The sequence below is a fragment of the Balaenoptera musculus genome, chromosome 8, assembly GCF_009873245.2.
Source record: "Balaenoptera musculus isolate JJ_BM4_2016_0621 chromosome 8, mBalMus1.pri.v3, whole genome shotgun sequence".
NCBI lineage: Eukaryota > Metazoa > Chordata > Mammalia > Artiodactyla > Balaenopteridae > Balaenoptera > Balaenoptera musculus.
This window is the reverse complement of record NC_045792.1, coordinates 38326139-38344537: the sequence shown is the minus strand read 5'-3', so window position 1 is coordinate 38344537 and position 18399 is coordinate 38326139. Positions and strand designations below refer to the sequence as shown.

At 38.1% G+C, this 18399-nt stretch overlaps 1 protein-coding gene across 2 annotated transcripts in view; it reads right to left on the bottom strand.

Annotated features, from left to right (window-relative positions):
- The window catches only part of MRE11 (MRE11 homolog, double strand break repair nuclease), a 75529-nt gene that overhangs the window by 10259 nt on the left and 46871 nt on the right, over positions 1-18399 (bottom strand). Inside the window, exons 15-17 of one of the 2 annotated variants that reach the window (XM_036861950.1) lie at positions 6503-6722; positions 5505-5588; positions 5279-5397 (exon numbers count right to left, since the gene is read on the bottom strand). In XM_036861950.1, the coding sequence (XP_036717845.1) occupies positions 5393-5397; positions 5505-5588; positions 6503-6722 (309 nt within the window). In that variant the 3' untranslated portion in view covers positions 5279-5392. Of the gene's footprint in view, positions 1-5278; positions 5398-5504; positions 5589-6502; positions 6723-18399 lie in introns of those variants that run through there. The other variant, XM_036861949.1, reaches the window with a different exon arrangement.

Genomic DNA, 18399 nt, shown 5'->3' with positions numbered 1-18399 from the left:
GGTGAATCAAGATGCTTCCACGTGCCAACATGCCTAGACCCCAAACTCAATGAGGACAGACGCTCCTTTGTTCTGGACTTTGCCCTCTACATCTCTTCATCTGGCTATTGATTCATATCCTTTCATATCTTTTGTAATAAACTAGTAATCTAGTGAGTAAACTAGTTTCCTGAGTTCTGTGAGCCACTCTAGCAAGTTAATTGAATCCAAGGTAGGGAGTCATGGGGACCTCTGATTGATAGCCTATTAGTCAGAAGTACAGATAACAACCTGGACTTGTGACTGGCATCTGAAGTAGAGGGGGGCAGTCTTCTGGAACTGAGTCCTTCTCCTGTGGGGTCTGATGCTGTCTCTGGGTAGGTAGTGTCAGAATTGAGTTGACTTGCAGGACACCCAGCAGGTGTCTGAGGACTGCTTGGTGGTGTGGGTAACCACCCCCCCCCCCCCACCCCAGCCCCCCACACTGGAATTAAGTGCAGATTATTAAAAACCTAGAATAAAATTTAAACAGCCAATTAGAGGTTTAATTTTCTCCTACGCCTTACCAGTTTCCTAATACAAAAAAAAGGTTTCCCCCAAGATAACCCCCAAACTAAACAACAGAGCAAGAGGAGATAAAAAGACAGAGGACTTGAAGAAGTCAAATGCTCAAAGAATCCTACAAAGTCCAAAATTCTCCTAGTCAGAAAACTCAGGAATCTTTCCACCTAGCCTAAATTTATGACTTACTCATTTTTCCTATTCCAGGTTCTATCCCCAATCTTAGGATGTCTACCTGAGAGGAGAAAGGAAAGGCAGAAGCAGAGTTCTTACTCACCCTACTCAATCACTAGCCTCACATCCTACTCTACTCAAAAGGCTGGAGAGGGCAACTGAATGAAAAGGCCAGCAATCGTGACTCTTTCAAAAACTATTTCTGCTCAATCGTTATTCACTAATTGACCCCTCAAACTCTCGGCTCCTGGAAGAAACAAGAGCCTTCCTTTCTTTTTATCTCCAATAAATATTTGTGTGATAAATTAACATTATCAGAAAATTAAGCACTCGGTTCTGTTAGGAAGGCAATACATACTGTATTGGGGGTTAAAAGCTCTGGTTTAAGAGTTAGAGCCATGTGGACTCACTAGCCTGGGTGACTGTGGCCAAGTTCCTTGGCTTCTTCAAGTCTCGGTTTCCCCACCTATAAAACAGCGTTAATAATACTTCATGCTGAAAATTCTTGACAGGATAAAAAGAGGTAGTTAACGTAAATTGTTTTGGCAAGCGCCTAGATGTAGTAGGTGTTCAAATGATTTCGCTAGTAATAGTGGATGGAGTAGCCGCAGTGGTAACCATGGTAAATTAAATGCAAAGACAGAGGCTTCTTTTATTAACTTAGTCACTATCCTCTGCAGACAAACTTCAGTGGAAAAGTCTGGGCTGTTAACTTTCACTCACAACCGCTGCTGGCTATAAGTGTAGTATCTACCTTTCCCAATAAAACTCCAGTACTACTGTACAAATCTTTACACTCCATGGAGCTTGTTATAATAGGATTGAACCTTTATTTATCTCTTCATTCCTCCATTTATAATACGAACGTAGAAGCTATAGTTTAAGGTTGCTTTTGTCCCAAACTTATAGTAACTATAGTTAGTACTCCATGGTTATTTTGTCAGAGACCGTATTAAAAAGTCAGTTTCGTTTTTCAAAAAAAAGGCCAATGTTGGAGTTAAACTGCAAAACCATTGGACCAAATCAACTGCATAAAAGACAAATTTAGACTGATTTATAGAAACATCCATTTTCATGAGTTAACTGTAAACACTGTCACTAATACTAACAGCAGCAGTCATTTATTGGATTCTTTCTAAGTGCTGTGCTCAGTAATGGTTATGCATAGTTCATTTAACACTTATAACTACTCTGGGAAGTTAGTACTCCTCCTCCAGTGGGAGGACACAGTGAATAGGTCATACATTTATTTAATTGAAGTCTTAGAAGGAAAGAAAAAGAATAGCACACAGGTAATATCTGAAGGGATAACAGCAAAGGATTTCTAGAAATGATAAAAGGCACCAATTCACAGTTTCATGAAACCCAATAAATCCTAAGCAGGATAAAAAAAGAATCACATATCTAGACTCATCATAGTGAAAGTGTAGACCACCAAAGACGGCCAGCCGGAGGAAAAATAGACTACTTTAAAAAAAGCAACAAGCTAAACTAATAGCTGATTTCTTAATGACAACAATGGAAACCTGAAGACTCAATCGGAGTGACTAATTCTGCCCACTGGTGTCAAGGAAAGTTTCACATAAAACAACAAAGCCATGATGATAAAAGGCAGTTTGGGCTAAGGGAAAGGCAGGTAATTTACAAAGTCTATGCCTCTGTGTTGCACGCTGACCAACTTTTGGTAGTTTAACATGGAAGTGTTCGTATTTTACTTACGATCCTTTTCTAACTCCCTCTGTTTTCTCTTTTTTTATAATAGCTCTTTTATTTGTATATATAAAAATAAAAACATTTCACAAAAGCCTACTATGTGCCAGGCTTTTGGCTTTTTTTTTTTTTTTGGCTGTACTGCGTGGCCTGCAGGATCTTAGTTCCCCAGCCAGGGACTGAACCCAGGCCCTCGGTGGAGTCCTAACCACTGGACCACCAGCGAATTCCAAGCCTTTTTGCTTTTAATCTTCAGAGTAATCCAATATGGCAAGATTATTCCCAATGCACCTGTAAACAAACTAGGTGAGTGACTTGTCCAAAGTCACAAAGCTTTTTACACATTGAACTCATCCCAGATCGTTTACCGTGCTGCCTTTTTTTTTTTTAATTAATTAATTAATTAATTAATTTATGGCTGTGTTGGGTCTTCGTTTCTGTGCGAGGGCCCTCTCCAACTGCGGCAAGCGGGGGCCACTCTTCATCGCGGTGCATGGGCCTTTCACTGTCGCAGCCTCTCTTGTTGCAGAGCACAGGCTCCAGACGCGCAGGCTCAGTAGTTGTGGCTCACAGGCCTAGTCGCTCTGTGGCATGTGGGATCTTCCCAGATCAGGGCTCGAACCCGTGTCCCCTGCACTAGCAGGCAGACTCTCAACTGCTGCGCCACCAGGGAAGCCCCGTGCTGCCTTTTTTCACTTCCTTTTCCCTTCTCTGCTTTTACCTTACACCTTCCAAGAATGTCACAGAATCTTTCTAAATGCCATTTTCTAAACGGGAACAGAGACAATATACTTCTAAAGTCAAAAGATAAGGATCTCAGCTGGCCCTACTCAAGTACTGAATAATCCTTGAATAAAAACATAGCAGCAGAACTTCTGATAAGAAGGTTCTTTAAGAATCATTTAATAGAGCTGATGGTTTTATCCTTTCTCCAATGTCATCTGTCATCCAGAAAATATTGAAAACTTCCTCTGATGGAGTCACAACTCACTTCCTTCTGAAGCAGCTTACACCGTCTTTATGTTGGTTGATAGATTATTCCGTATAATGCAAAGACTTCTCTACTGAGAGCCAGTAGCTCAATCTCTAATCTTCTCTTGCTCTGGAAACTAACAGTAGAGTGGTTACCTACTCACTCTGAAGGCCAGAGAATGTGGAATCAATTCAAGCTCTAGAATTTACTAGTTGTGAGACCTTGGATAAGTTGCCTATCTTTTCAAAGCCTCAGTTCCCTTTTCTGTAAAACAGAGAAATAATAAGTGCCTATCCCACTGAGCTGTTGAGAGGCCTGCAGTAATCGTCTCATAAGTATTAGCTATTATTAGTACTATTAGTGGTTTTATCAACCTAGGGCAAATTACTTAGCTCAATTCCCTCGTGTATAAAAGAGGGAGTAGGTGAAATTGTTCTTAAGCCTTCCAGGTCCACTTTATCACATAATAAACTTAAATCTGTGTGTGATTAGCTTTTCCCATCTATCCTCATTGGGTTGGTAGTTCTTAACCTGGAGCCCGTGGATAGGCTTCATGGGGGTCCCTGAGCCCTTTGAAATGGAGTACAATTGCATATGAGTACTTATTTAAAGGTAGGAGACATAGCTTTCAGAATCCATAACTTAAAATAGATTTAAAACCACTGTCTTTAGGACTGTACAAATCAAATCTATTCGATCTTTGACGTAACAGAACTTAATTTCTGTAAAGACTTGAATCTTTCCCAGGTTAGATATCCTAAGTTCCTTCTACCAAATTTTTTGTATTATATGGTTTCTCTTCTGAATGATCATATAAAGTTGACATCTTTCTTGAAATATGGTTCCACAAGATGAGCACAGTATTCTTGGCATGATACATCCAATCAGTACGAGGGAGAACTTCCTTGCTGTAGAGAAGCATTACTTCTATTAATAGTGCTTGAGGCACCATTAGATTTGGACAGTTAGATCAACCTGCACAACCTTAGTGACCTAAGTCTTTCTTACTTGGTTCCCTGCTAATATCATATACTTCTCTGTGCAGCTGTCCTTTTGGACATAAATACAGTTTATATTTACCCTTGATAAATTTCATCTTGTGAGATTTAGTCCAACTCTCCAATCTGTCAAAAATTAATCTCAAATAATAAGATAATATAAATAAAATACATATGGATATACTCTGAATGGTAGGGAGAAAAAAATATCACCACCTATTTTAACATATATTTTCACAGATCTGACTTACAACTTCCTCTGATCTCATAAACTGTAATATTAAAAATAGTTTATTCAATTTTTATATTACATTATTATTAAAATAGTTTATAAAAATAGGTTACCTTAGTTTGAGGCTAATTTTTAGACCACAGCACATACACAAAATCAATTCAAAGAATCCTAACTATAATTTCCCTTAAATGCAGCTCACATGACTCTATACTAACAGTAGAGATGGACAAAAGCAGCATGAGGAAAGAAAGTTTACAGTACATTAAGGAGCAGTTCCTTCTCTCTTAATCATTGTTGATACACGGACCAACTGCCTTTTCCATGTCTTAGTGATCTCTCTATAAAAAGGAAATAATCAAATTTGTCTAAAGTAGGATATAAAAATTAATTTTTAGAGCCCACCCTCTTCAATAGCCTCCATGAATGGCAAAGGTCTTTTATTTTTATTTTTTTATTATTTTTTAAAAAATTTATTTATTATTTATTTTTGGCTGTGTTGGGTCTTCATTTCTGTGCGAGGGCTTTCTGTAGTTGCGGCAAGCGGGGGCCACTCTTCATCGCGATGCGCGGGCCTCTCTTGTTGCGGAGCACAGGCTCCAGACGTGCAGGCTCAGTAGTTGTGGCTCACAGGCCTAGTTGTTCTGTGGCATATGGGATCTTCCCAGACCAGGGCTCGAACCCGTGTCCCCTGCATTGGCAGGCAGATTCTCAACCACTGCGCCACCAGGGAAGCCTGGCAAAGGTCTTTTAAATCAGCATAATTTATCCTGTGATTCAACACAAACCAGTAAGGTTTACTCATGGGGTTTCCTGAGTCTTCCTGTGTTGGAATTTATAAGTACCTGCTAGGTGATCTTTTGCAGTCTATACTCACCATCTATAATAGACATATTTCTAGATGTTGACATAGTGGCCTTTGAACTTCTGCCTCGAGTAGAAGTCTCCAGAGCAGTGCCTGCTGTTAGAATAATGAGCGGTCAGTATACAAGTCCATCAGTAGCTAAGGTTTTTTTCGTTTTTTTAAAAAAACACCACTAAATAGTTACGTCAAAACATAGTTTATGTGTAAAATGTCAAAGATATATATAAGAAGAAACATCTAGAGTCTGATCAATCAATTTTCAGAGACTATTCTTAGGCCACACTTGGTTCATATTGTTCCAATTACAATATAAGGAAAAAATTTATAAATCTAAGGATAATGAAAACCTTATCATTAGAAGATGGGGATTTCTCTCCTGGGAGATTTTTAACTAAAGTACTACCTATTTTAACAGCTTAAAATTCCGACAGATAAATATTTAATAAAAAAATAATTTAAAAATATTCCTAGGGATGGATTTCTATAATGCATCAGGAAGTCACTGGATGACTATCTTCTATTATTTGGACTATTCAATGACAATAGTATCACATTAGACACAATGATGGCAATTAATTTAATGACTGCTTTAAAAAATCAAATTGTGTAGGGGCAGTTTTCAAAAATAATAACTTTTATAATCTGGAGTTTTCTTCCTGCTGTTAGTGGGCATTAGCTAGACATTTTCCTTAAGTGTTTGCCTCACTATTACTTTGTACATGTGAGAGTAAACATGTCTATTAAATGTTCCCAATGTGTGAGAAGCACTATGAAATTCTTTAAAAAAAAAAACGTGTTAAGAACTATTCAAACTATATGTGCATGTAGCCATTCAGAATTTATTAATATGAAATGTACATGTTGGAACTACATTACAGACTGTTTTTATGCATTATAAAAATAAATTTTTAAAGGACTGTGTAACTCAATTCTGCCAAGATGAACACAATTCTGAATTTCCCACACAACTGCCAAGTGTGAATGTGTAAGAAAGACTACTCGGTGCTAACCTCTTCCTCTCTGAGATCCTCCTCTTGACACTGGATTCTGCCCTCTTCCTCCTCTCCGGCCTCTTCCTCGGCCTCTTCCTTTGCTGGCTGCTGCCGTGATGCTGTCATCAGAGTCATCAGCCATCTGTTCTGCCAAATCTATACTCATAAGGTCATCAGCACTAAAGGCGGAAGCAGCTTCCTCTGACTGAGATCTGAGGGCTCTGGCCCTACTCATGGCCTAAGAGGGATGACAAGAGGAAAATACACATCAGTAGACAATGCAGCAGCCTAAAAGTCATTAATCCAGTCACTCAGATGGACAATTCATATTGCCAAACTGTCTAAACTATTATTTTTCACTAATCATGCTAAAAGATGTAAAACAGGAGAAGCTCTCTCCCCCATCAATCAAATTCAGTGCCTACGATTTGTTAGATCAACTTACAATACTACTGATACCTGTAAAATGAGACCTTTTGAAAATGTGTATCAAGAACCATAAAATTTCACAGAATCGAAAGTTTCAGAACTGGGAGGAAAGTTGGCAATCGCCCCTAATGCAACACCACCATTTGTTAAGAGACTGTCATCATTTGAGCTACTTTGTACAATGGGCTCTTGATAAATAACAAGAAAAAAAACTCGAGGTCGGTGGGGAGCAGGAGGCTGCCGCAGGGGAGGTGCCGCGGGCAGCCGGGACACCTGGCTTGGCCGTAACCCCATCCGGGGCTGGGTGGGACCGCAAGGGCCCATGGCTGAGCCAGCTCCGTTACCTCTGACTTTCAAGGATGTGGCCGTTTATTTCTCCGAGCAAGAATGGCAGAATCTAGAGGCATGGCAGAAGGAGCTTTACAAGCAAGTAATGAGAACCAATTATGAGATTCTTGTTTCTCTAGTGAAGAACCAATTAAAGTAACAATCTATAGAGAAAGAAAAATAATCTTGTGTCATGAACCCCGTGCCACCCAAAAAGAATGTTCCAAGCATCAAGATCACATGGATGTGGACTTCCATGGTGGCGCAGTGGTTAAGATTCTGCCTGCCAATGCAGGGGACACGGGTTCGAGCCCTGGTCCAGGAAGATCCCACGTGCTGCGGAGCAACTAAGCCCATGAGCCACAACTACTGAAGCCCACGCACCACAACTACTGAAGCCCATGCACCTAGAGCCTGTTCTCCATAACAAGAGAAGCCACCACAATGAGAAGCCTGCGCACAACAGTGACGAGCAGCCCCTGCTCGATGCAACTAGAGAAAGCCCACGTGCAGCAATGAAGACCCAACAAAAGATCAAATGGATATGAAATGGTGTATTAGTGTGGGTTTGGTTTGCATTTCCTTCGTGGCTAATCATGTTGAGCATCTTTTCATTTGTGTATCTTTTTGGAGAAATGTCTATTCAAATTCTTTGCCCATTTTTGAAGTGGGCTATTTGTCTTTTTATTGTTGGCTTATAAGTGTTCTCTATTTGTTCTGAATATCGAACCCTTATCAGATATATGATTTGCAGATATTTTCTACATTTCTTGGGTTGTCTGTTCCCTTTTTGATGGCGTCCTTTGAAGCACAAAAGTTTTAAGTTTTGATGAATTCCAGTTTATTTTTTCTTTTGTTGCTTGAGCTTTTGGTGTCATATCTAAGAAGCCATTGCCTAATCCAGAGTCACAAAGATCCACTCCTATATTTTCTTCTAAGAGTTTTATGTTTTTAGTGCATATATTTAGGTCTTTGATCCTTTTTTTTCCCTTCTTTGATCCATTTTGAGCTAATTTTTTTATACTGTGTGATACAGGGATCCAGCCTCTTTCGCACATGGATATCCAGTTGTCCCTACACCATTTGTTGAAAAGACTGTTCTTTCCCCCATTGAATTATCTTGGCACCCTTCTGGAAAACCAATTAACCATAAATGTCAGAGTTTATTTCTGGATTCTTGATTCTGCTTCATGGATCTATTTGTCTAGCCTTATCCCAGTACCACACTGTTTTAATTACCATTACTTTAGGATCAGTTTGTCAATTTCTGCCAAAAAAAAAAAAAAAAAAAAGAAAAAGGCAGATGGGGTTTGGGGATTACTGTCATCTAAACAGTACTAAGTCTTCCAATTCATGAACATGGGATATCATTTCATTTATTTAGTACTTTTTTTTTTAGGACTTTTAAAATTACTTTCAGCAACATTTTATGATTTTTATTGTGCAAGTCTTATGTTTCTTTTATTGGGTTTATTCCTAAGTATTTTACTCTTTTTGATGTTCTTGTAAATGGACTTGTTTTCTTAATTTTTTTTTGAAAAATAGTTTTATTTTAAAAGATGCTGAGAGTTCAACCCAGATGAAGACTGAGAATAGGTGTATGGATTTATTTTTTTTTAATTAATTTTTGTTGGAGTATAGTTGCTTTACAATGTTGTGTTAGTTTCTGCTGTACAGCAAAGTGAATCAGTTATACGTGTATATATATCCCCTCTTTTTTAGATTTCCTTCCCATTTAGGTCACCAAAGAGCATTGAGTAGAGCTCCCTGTGTTATACAGTAGGTTCTCATTAGTTATCTATTTTATACACAGTAGTGCATATATGTCAATCCTAATCTCCCAATTCATCTCACCCTCCCTTCCCCCCTTGGTATCCATACGTTTGTTCTCTACATCTGTGTCTCTATTTCTGCTTTGCAAATAAGTTCATCTGTACCATTTTTCTAGATTCCACATATAAGCGATATTATATGATATTTGTTTTAGGTGTATGGATTTAAACAAAAGATAGTGATTTCTTGTTTCATGAAATTAAAAAAAAAAGAAAAGAAAAAAGAAAAAAACTCACCAAAAATAGCTGCTATCTCTGGGTGATGACATTTTAGGGTGCTTTTTGTTTTCTTCATTATTCTTGAATATTACAAATTTGCTACAATGTACATTTTCTAAAATATTACTTTTATAATCAGAAAAACATAAGCAATAATCTCTTACAAATATATAGTAAAAAGAATTAGGTAGAACAAAACAATTGAAAGCCTGGAAATAATAAAAACCTGAGGGCCAAGAGTTTAACTTAATAAATTTTAATTTGATAAGAAACTGTCTAGAAAACACAAGTTTGAGACTTAATGAAATATCCTAACTCTGAAATTAATATAGATTTTCTGATTAAAAACAGAGTAAGAGCAATGCTGCCCTGATCTCTTCCTTTAAACCTATCAAAATGTAACAAGGAGAACAAAAATTTTTTAAATACCTTTTTGAATAAAATTAGAAAATTGCTCCACCCACAAAACATAAAACCCAGGAGAAAGAGTTAATGGGTATAGTGAATATTTGGCCTGGCTAAGGGAGAGGTTGAGAAGAGTTTCAGACAGTACAGAGAGCTCCAAAATTGATCTACCCATGCCAAGAGGCCATGACAACAGTCTCTTTTGCTTGGAATGACTAGTTCTGGGTCTAAGAATATGCATCTAGAGCTTTTCTAAGCTCTGTGTGGTGCCATGAAATATGGAGAGACAGGGCTAGATGAGGAGATGAGCACAGAGCAGACAGGGCAGAAGCAGGAGTGCAGCAGGTGGGGGGAGGTGGAGGTAACCCAGCTTCACGCTGATGAACTTGCTGAAGTGAAACAACAGCTAAGTCACTACGGGAAGGGCTCAACATGGCATTACAACTCCAAAAGAACAAAACTTTAGGGAATACAACCAAAAAGATACAGAGAAAAAATAGCTGAAAAAGATTTCAATTCATCTTCCTTGTCCCAGATGAAGTACAGTCAATCCTCATAATTTTCAGACTCCGTATATGCAAATTCACCTACTTGTCAAAATTTATTTCTAACTCCTGATGCGTTTGTGGTCATTCACGGACACGCGCAGAGAGGTGAAAATTCTGAATCGCCTGACACACACCTTCCCAGATGAGGTCGAACGAGGCGACACTCAGCCTTCTTTAAACGAGTACCCTTTTCATAGTATGTTTAGTGCCGTATTCACAATTTTGTGCTTTCAGCAGGGGATTTTACCTTTAAAACGGCCCCCAGTGTAGTGCTGAAGCGCTGTCTAGGGTTCCTAAGTGCAAGAAGCTGTTATGGGCCTTATGGAGGAAACACATGCATCATATACGCTTCATTAAGGCATGCGTTGAATGGGCCACAAGTCCAATGCTAATGAATCAATGATATATATGGAGTAAGGTCTTAAAACAGAAACACACATGGAAAGGGTTATGTATTAATCAGTTAACAAAAATGTTGTAACCAGTGGCTGGCAGGAACCTATTCCTGTATTTCTGTTTACAGTGACTTTACAGAATACAACTACCATGAATAACAAGAACTAGCTCTACATTAAAATATATATATATACAGGGACTTCCCTGGTGGCACAGTGGTTAAGAATCCGCCTGCCAATGCAGGGGACACGGGTTCAAGCCCTGGTCCGGGAAGATCCCACATGCCGCGGAGCAACTAAGCCCTGCACCACAACTACTGCACTCTAGAGCCCATGAGCCACAACTACTGAGCCCACATGCCACAACTACTGAAGCTCATGCACCTAGAACCTGTGCTCCGCAACAAGAGAAGCCTCCGCAATGAGAAGCCCGCGCACCACAATGAAGAGTAGCCCCCGCTCGCCACAACTAGAGAAAGCACGCGCACAGCAATGAAGACCCAATGCAGCCAAAAATAAATAAATAAATTTATAAAATAAAATAAAAAATATATATATTTAAAAGAAAAAAGGAGACCTAAATTACATAATAAGGTAGATCTAACTGATACATGTTGAACTCTGTACTCTGAAAATAAACAATATACTTCTTTTCAAGACCCCATGAAATGTTTTAACCGATACATAATGGGATGCTAAGAAAAACATCAATTCTAAATAGTAAAAAGAATATTATCATACTTTCTAATCACAATGCAATAAAATTAGAAATTAATAAGACAAAAGCCTGGATTCCAAACTGCAAAACAAAACAAAAATTGTAGAATACCTAGAAAATGATAATAAAAATACTGCATATCAGAACACATGAAACAATTTAAAAATGAATTGTTAAATTAAAGCAAAGAAAGGAGAATGGAGGGGAAAAAGATCTAAGGAAAATTAAAAGAATTATGATAAAACACTCTGCTCAGTTCTAAGTAATTTGGAAAATAAATGACCTAAACTGAATCAAGAAAAGATAGACAGTCTCGACAGACTAATTATCAACATTTTGAGAAAATTCTTAAAAGAACTACACTCCCGAAAAGGATCACAACCAGAAAGTTTCACAGGTAAATTCTACCAAATCTTCAAAGAACAGATGATTCCATGGCTATTTCAATAGGAACAGAGCATAAAGAAAGCAAGCTTCCAGCTGGTTTTTATAACGCCAGCATAACATGGTACTGAAAACTGATAAAGGACTGCATGCACAAAAGGAAAATTACAGTATCTTACTCATGAATATCAAAGCAAACAAAAGGAATCCCAGGGCGCGTGGAAAGACCAGTACACCTATTATCAGGGGCTTCACAAAATGATACTAAGGTTGGGTCAATAATAGGATAGGAAATAATATAATTCGCCATATTAACAGAACACAGGAGGAAGAACCCTGCATGCTTATCTTCACAGATGCCAAAAAAGCTCTTAATTCATTACCCATTCTGGACTTAAACAAGCAAACAAAAAACTCTCAGGAACAAGTGGATACTTCTTTTACATAACAAAAACCCTAACTGTAACTACACAAACACACATACAGAGTGTGCACACACTTTCACCCGAGTGCTCTTATAAACCAATTGCAGAAAGACCAATGCCCTAGCCAAAAGAAAAGAATATTCTATGCAAAGAACATGATCAGGTGTTTCATATAAATATAACTTACAAACACAAAAATTGCTCAGACTCACTAGTAATACAAGTAGTATGAGTTAAAAGCAACAGTAAGAAATAATTTCTCACCACTTAGATTTGTAAAGATCAAAAGATGTAGTAATATGTCATGACCGCAAGGATGCAGGGAAATAAGCACTCCCTAATACTACTGGTCGGGAGAGGAACTGGTGTAACATATTTGGAGTGATTTGGCAGAATCTAGCAAAATTTTAAACACATATGCCTTTTTATGATTATTACTTCTTTGAATGAATTATCACCATTGCCAAATTTCATACTTTGCCTTTGTCTAAATACTACATCTTCATTTTAGCATCTCAAACATTATACTCAGATAATACTTTATCTTTCTGTACAACAGACTGTGGACTTTACTGATATCTTTGAACTACATTACTTCTATGAATTTACCTCATGAGTGGAGGCATAGGGCCAATGGCAAGACAATGTTTCCATATACTTTTTGCGAGATTTAAAAATATACTACCCTAGTATTATTGCACTTTTTTGTAGTAATATATACGTAACATAAAAATTTACCATTTTAACCATTTTTATGTGTGTATTTCAGTGGCATTAAGTACATTCACACTGTTGTACAACCACTGCCATCATCCATTGCCACAACTTTTTCATAATCCCTAACTGAAACTCCATACCCATTAAATAACCCTTCATTCCCTAACTGCCCCCCCCAAACCCCGATAATCACTCTTCTACTTTCAATCTGTATGAATTTGACTACTCTAGGTATCTCATGTAAGTGGAATCATATAGTATTTGTTCTTTTATGTCCGACTTACTTTACTTAGTATAATGTTTTGAAGGTTTATCCATGATATAGTATGTACCATTCTATACTTCAATTTCATTCCTTGTAAGGCTAAAGAATATTCCAATGGATGTATCTATCACATCTTGTTTACCCATTCATCTTTTGATAGACTTTGGATCGTTACTACCTGTGGGCTATTGTAAATAATGTTATGAACATTGGTGTACAAATACATGTTCGAGTCCCTGCTTTCAATTTTTTTTGGTAAATACACAGAAGTGGAATCACTAGATCATATGGCAATTCTATGTTTAATTTTCTGAGGGACCATCATACTGTTTTCCACAGTAGCTTTTATCTTCCCACCAGCAATGCACAAGGGTTCCAATTTCTCTATTTTCTTGCCAATACTTGTTACTTTCTAATTTTTGGATAATAGCCATCCAAAGGGGTGTGAATTGTATCTCATGGTTTTGATTAGAATCTCCTAGTGATTAGTGATGTTGAGCATCATTTCATGTGTTTTTTGGTTACTTGTATTTCTTCTTTAGAGAAATATCTATTCAAGCCCTTTGTTCATTTTTAAATTAGGTTGTTTTTTGTGTTGAATTTTAGGAGCCCTTTATATATTCTGGTTATTAATCCTTTATCAGATATATGATTTGCAAATATTTTCTCCCATGCTATTGGTTGCCTTTTCACTCTTCACTTGGTATTACAGTTTAAAAGAGGGTATCAACCCTGCCTCAAATTCAGATAGAACATAAGAAAGAAATCAGAGGCCCAGTCCAACTATGGACTGTGGATCAGACTAAGAAGAGTTTTTACGTTTTTAAAGGATTGTAAAAAAAAAAAATAAGTGACAGACACCATATATGGCTTGCAAAGCCTAAAATATTTACTATTTGGCCTTTTATTTAAATATGAACTTATAATTAAAGAAAATACTTGAGAGTGTTTCTATGTGAACAAAAAGACATTAAAGCATGTTTTTTCTCTACTGGAAGGACTAATGCTTTTGTTTGTCTGTTTAAATAATTTAAGTATGATACTGGGATTCATATTCTGAGCTAAATAATTCTGCAAAACTGTGAACCACAGCTTGGGAAAGTCTCAAACTCTATTAGTCAAGTTCAAAATAGAATGCTGAGAATGAAAAAATTTATAATACCCTATGGCATACTAAAAAATTACCTAAGAAGCCCTGATTACCTGTTATAGTCTTAAAATATAGCTGAAAATCTGAACTCCAAAGTTCTTTCTTCTGAAAAACTCCCATATGAAATTTCTCATACCCTCTCCTTACCATCCTTGAATAAAATGTTCACTCTTACTCTTTAAAAGACGAATGAAGAACTGAGATTAGTGATTTCAAACACAAAGGATCCATTATAAAGAAATATTTCTATAATCTGTGAAATTAAAAAAGTTAATCAAGGGACTTCCCTGGCGGTCCAGTGGTTAAGATTCTGTGCTCCCAATGCAGGGGGCACGGGTTCAATCCCTGGTCGGGGAACTAAGATCCCGCATGCCGCATAGTGCGGCCTAAAAAACAAAACAGAACAAAAAAGACAAAGTTAATCAAGTTTAAGTCAAATAATCCAAGAACCAAGAATCATTTCTTTCTAGCATTCATTCTTACCATTTGGCAAACTTCCTTTTCTACTTTAAGGGCACTCTATATAAGATGAATACAAATATAATAAATGTGGTAGGGGATCCCTAATCTATAGCTTTCTCCTCTTAGTTTCCAAAAATCACCTTGTAAAAAAATTTAAAAAGCAATTGATTCTGTGCTTATTATAAAGTGATCTTCACGTGCTGCATGATTTTAGAAGTCTTAAATTTTTAGCCATTCATTGGCCATACCTTGTATTAATGTTATTATAATATAAAGCCCTGAAAGGACATAGTATGGTGGAAAAGTCCAGACTCGGAGGTAGAATAGGTTCAAAATCCAGCCCCACCATGTGACCTGAAGTCTGGTCTCAGGTTCCTCATTTGTAAAATAGAAACTGAGATTAGTATAAGTAATGCACATAGCAAAAATTTAATAAATACCATTTCCCTTTTTCCCTTGAAAACAGTAATGAATAAAGTCAAATAGGTAACCAGTTCTATTTTTTCCCAATACATGTATTTAGGAGAATGACTTTGATATTGGGAATGTTGAGTGTGAAATTTAGTGGATGGTGGTAGCTTTTAGTTCTGTAATCAATTACTGAAGGCTATTAATGAAAGACACGGTGTGGGAAAACACTGCAGTCAATACTGGTACTATTGCTGGTAATGTTAGCTTATGTTGCAAAATTTCCTATCTTACTGCATGGATAGTGTTAAGTGGTATAAGGGAAAGAGATCTGTGAAACCTATTACAACTAGACATTTAGAAGGTTATCCTAGCATATTCTTTTTAAAGACAGGTTATTAACTGAGTTACTATACTGTTCATATTTCTTCATATTCTAATGAAGTGGGACACAACTTGGAGGGGAGGAGTGTCCCAGAACATCAAACTTCTATAGTAAGACAGAGAAAAGAAAAAACCCACAACACCAACAGTGTCACTTTCCTATTCCCTAAAATTCCAGGTAAGTGGCATTACTGGATCAGTTAAAAATCCTAAATAGCAAGTATGGAATGTCAGATGATGAAGTAAATCAGATTTAGACTTGGAAGTTTCATTAAAAGAAAAAAACCCCACAAAAACCTAGAGTCTATCTTATGACTGCTAAAGATGGTACAGAAGAATTATTTGATAATCGATTTTTCCTATCAGAGTCTAAAACTGCTTGACCTTAAAGGCTGTGGTATTACCTAGTAGTCAACTACTAAACAGGATTCCTTTGGAAGAATTCAGGGGAGAAAAGAGTAAATTGAGAGTCTCCCTCTCCTTAAGCAGGGTGCTTTTCCTTCTCTCCTTAGTGACTCAGGTCTTGACTTTTTTTTTTTTTTTTTTTTTTTTAAAACAGGGCCAGAGGAGATTAACCAAGATGGCGGAGTAGAAGGACGTGCTCTCACTCCCTCTTGCGAGAGCACCAGAATCACAACTGGCTGCTGAACAATCATTGACAGGAAGACCCTGGACTTCACCAAGGAGGATACCCCACGTCCAAGGACAGAGGAGAAGCCACAGTGAGACGGTAGGAGGGGCGCAATCAGAGTAAAATCAAATCCCATAACTGCTGGGTGGGTGACTCACAGACTGGCTAACACTTATACCACAGAAGTCCACCCACTGGAGTGAAGGTTCTGAGCCCCACGTCAGGCTTCCCAACCTGGGGGTCCGGCAACGGGAGGAGGAATTCCTAGAGAATCAGACTTGAAGCCTAGTGGGAATTGATTGCAGGACTTTGACAGGACTGGGGGAAACAGAGACCCCACTCTTGGAGGGCACACACAAAGTAATGTGTGCATCGGGACCCAGGGGAAGGAGCAGTGACCCTGGGGGAGACTGAACCAGACCTACCTGCTGGTGTTGGGGGGTCTCCTGCAGAGGCGAGTAGTGGCTCTGTTTCACCGTGGGGATAAGAACACTGGCAGCAGAGGTTCTGGGAAGTTCTCCTTGGCGTGAGCCCTCCCAGAGTCTGCCATTAACCCCACCAAAGAGCACGGGTAGGCTCCAGTGTTGGGTTGCCTCAGGCAAAACAACCAACAGGGAGGGAACCCAGCCCCACCCATCAACAGTCAAGTGGATTAAGGTTTTACTGAGCTCTGACCGCCACAGCAACAGTCAGCTCTACCCACCACCAGAGCCTCCCATCAAGCCTCTTAGATAGCCTCAACCACCAGAGGGCAGACAACAGAAGCAAGAAAAACTATAATCCTGCAGCCTGTGGACCAAAAACCACAGTTACAGAAAGATAGAGAAGATGAAAAGGCAGAGGGCTATGTACCAGATGAAGGAACAAGAAAAAACCCCAGAAAAACAACTAAATGAAGTGGAGATAGGCAACCTTCCAGAAAAAGAATTCAGAATAATGATAGTGAAGATGATCCAGGACCTCGGAATAAGAATGGAGGCAAAGATTGAGAAGATGCAAGAAATGATTAACAAAGACCTAGAAGAATTAAGAACAAACAAACAGAGATGACCAATACAATAACTGAAATGAAAACTACACTAGAAGGAATCAATAGCAGAATAACTGAGGCAGAAGAACGGATAAGTGACCTGGAAGACAGAATGGTGGAATTCACTGCTGCAGAACAGACTAAAGAAAAAAGAATGAAAAGAAATGAAGACAGCCTAAGAGACCTCTGGGACAACATTAAACGCAACAACATTCGCATTATAGGGGTCCCAGAAGGAGAAGAGAGAGAGAAAGGACCAGAGAAAATATTTGAAGAGATTATAGTCGAAAACTTCCCTAACATGGGAAAGGAAATAGCCACCCAAGTCCAGGAAGCGCAGAGAGTCCCATACAGAATAAACCCAAGGAGAAACACGCCGAGACACATAGTAATCAAAGTGGCAACAATTAAAGAGAAAGAAAAATTATTGAAAGCAGCAAGGGAAAAACGACAAATAACATACAAGGGAACTCCCATAAGGTTAACAGCTGATTTCTCAGCAGAAACTCTGCAAGCCAGAAGGGAGTGGCATGATATACTTAAAGTGATGAAAGGGAAGAACCTACAACCAAGATTACTTTACCCGGCAAGGATCTCATTTAGATTTGATGGAGAAATCAAAAGCTTTGCAGACAAGCAAAAGCTAAGAGAATTCAGCACCACCAAACCAGCTCTACAACAAATGCTAAAGGAACTTCTCTAAGTGGGAAACACAAGAGAAGAAAAGGACCTACAAAAACAAACCCAAAACAATTAAGAAAATGGTCATAGGAACATACATATCGATAATTACCTTAAACGTGAATGGATTAAATGCCCCAACCAAAAGACATAGACTGGCTGAATGGATACAAAAACAAGACCCATATATATGCTGTCTACAAGAGACCCACTTTAGACCTAGGGACACATACAGACTGAAAGTGAGGGGATGGAAAAGATATTCCATGCAAATGGAAATCAAAAGAAAGCTGGAGTAGCTATACTCATATCAGATAAAATAGACTTTAAAATAAAGAATGTTACAAGAGACAAGGAAGGACACTACATAATGATCCAGGGATCAATCCAAGAAGAAGATATAACAATTATAAATATATATGCACCCAACATAGGAGCACCTCAATACATAAGGCAACTGCTAACAGCTATAAAAGAGGAAATCGACAGTAACACAATAATAGTG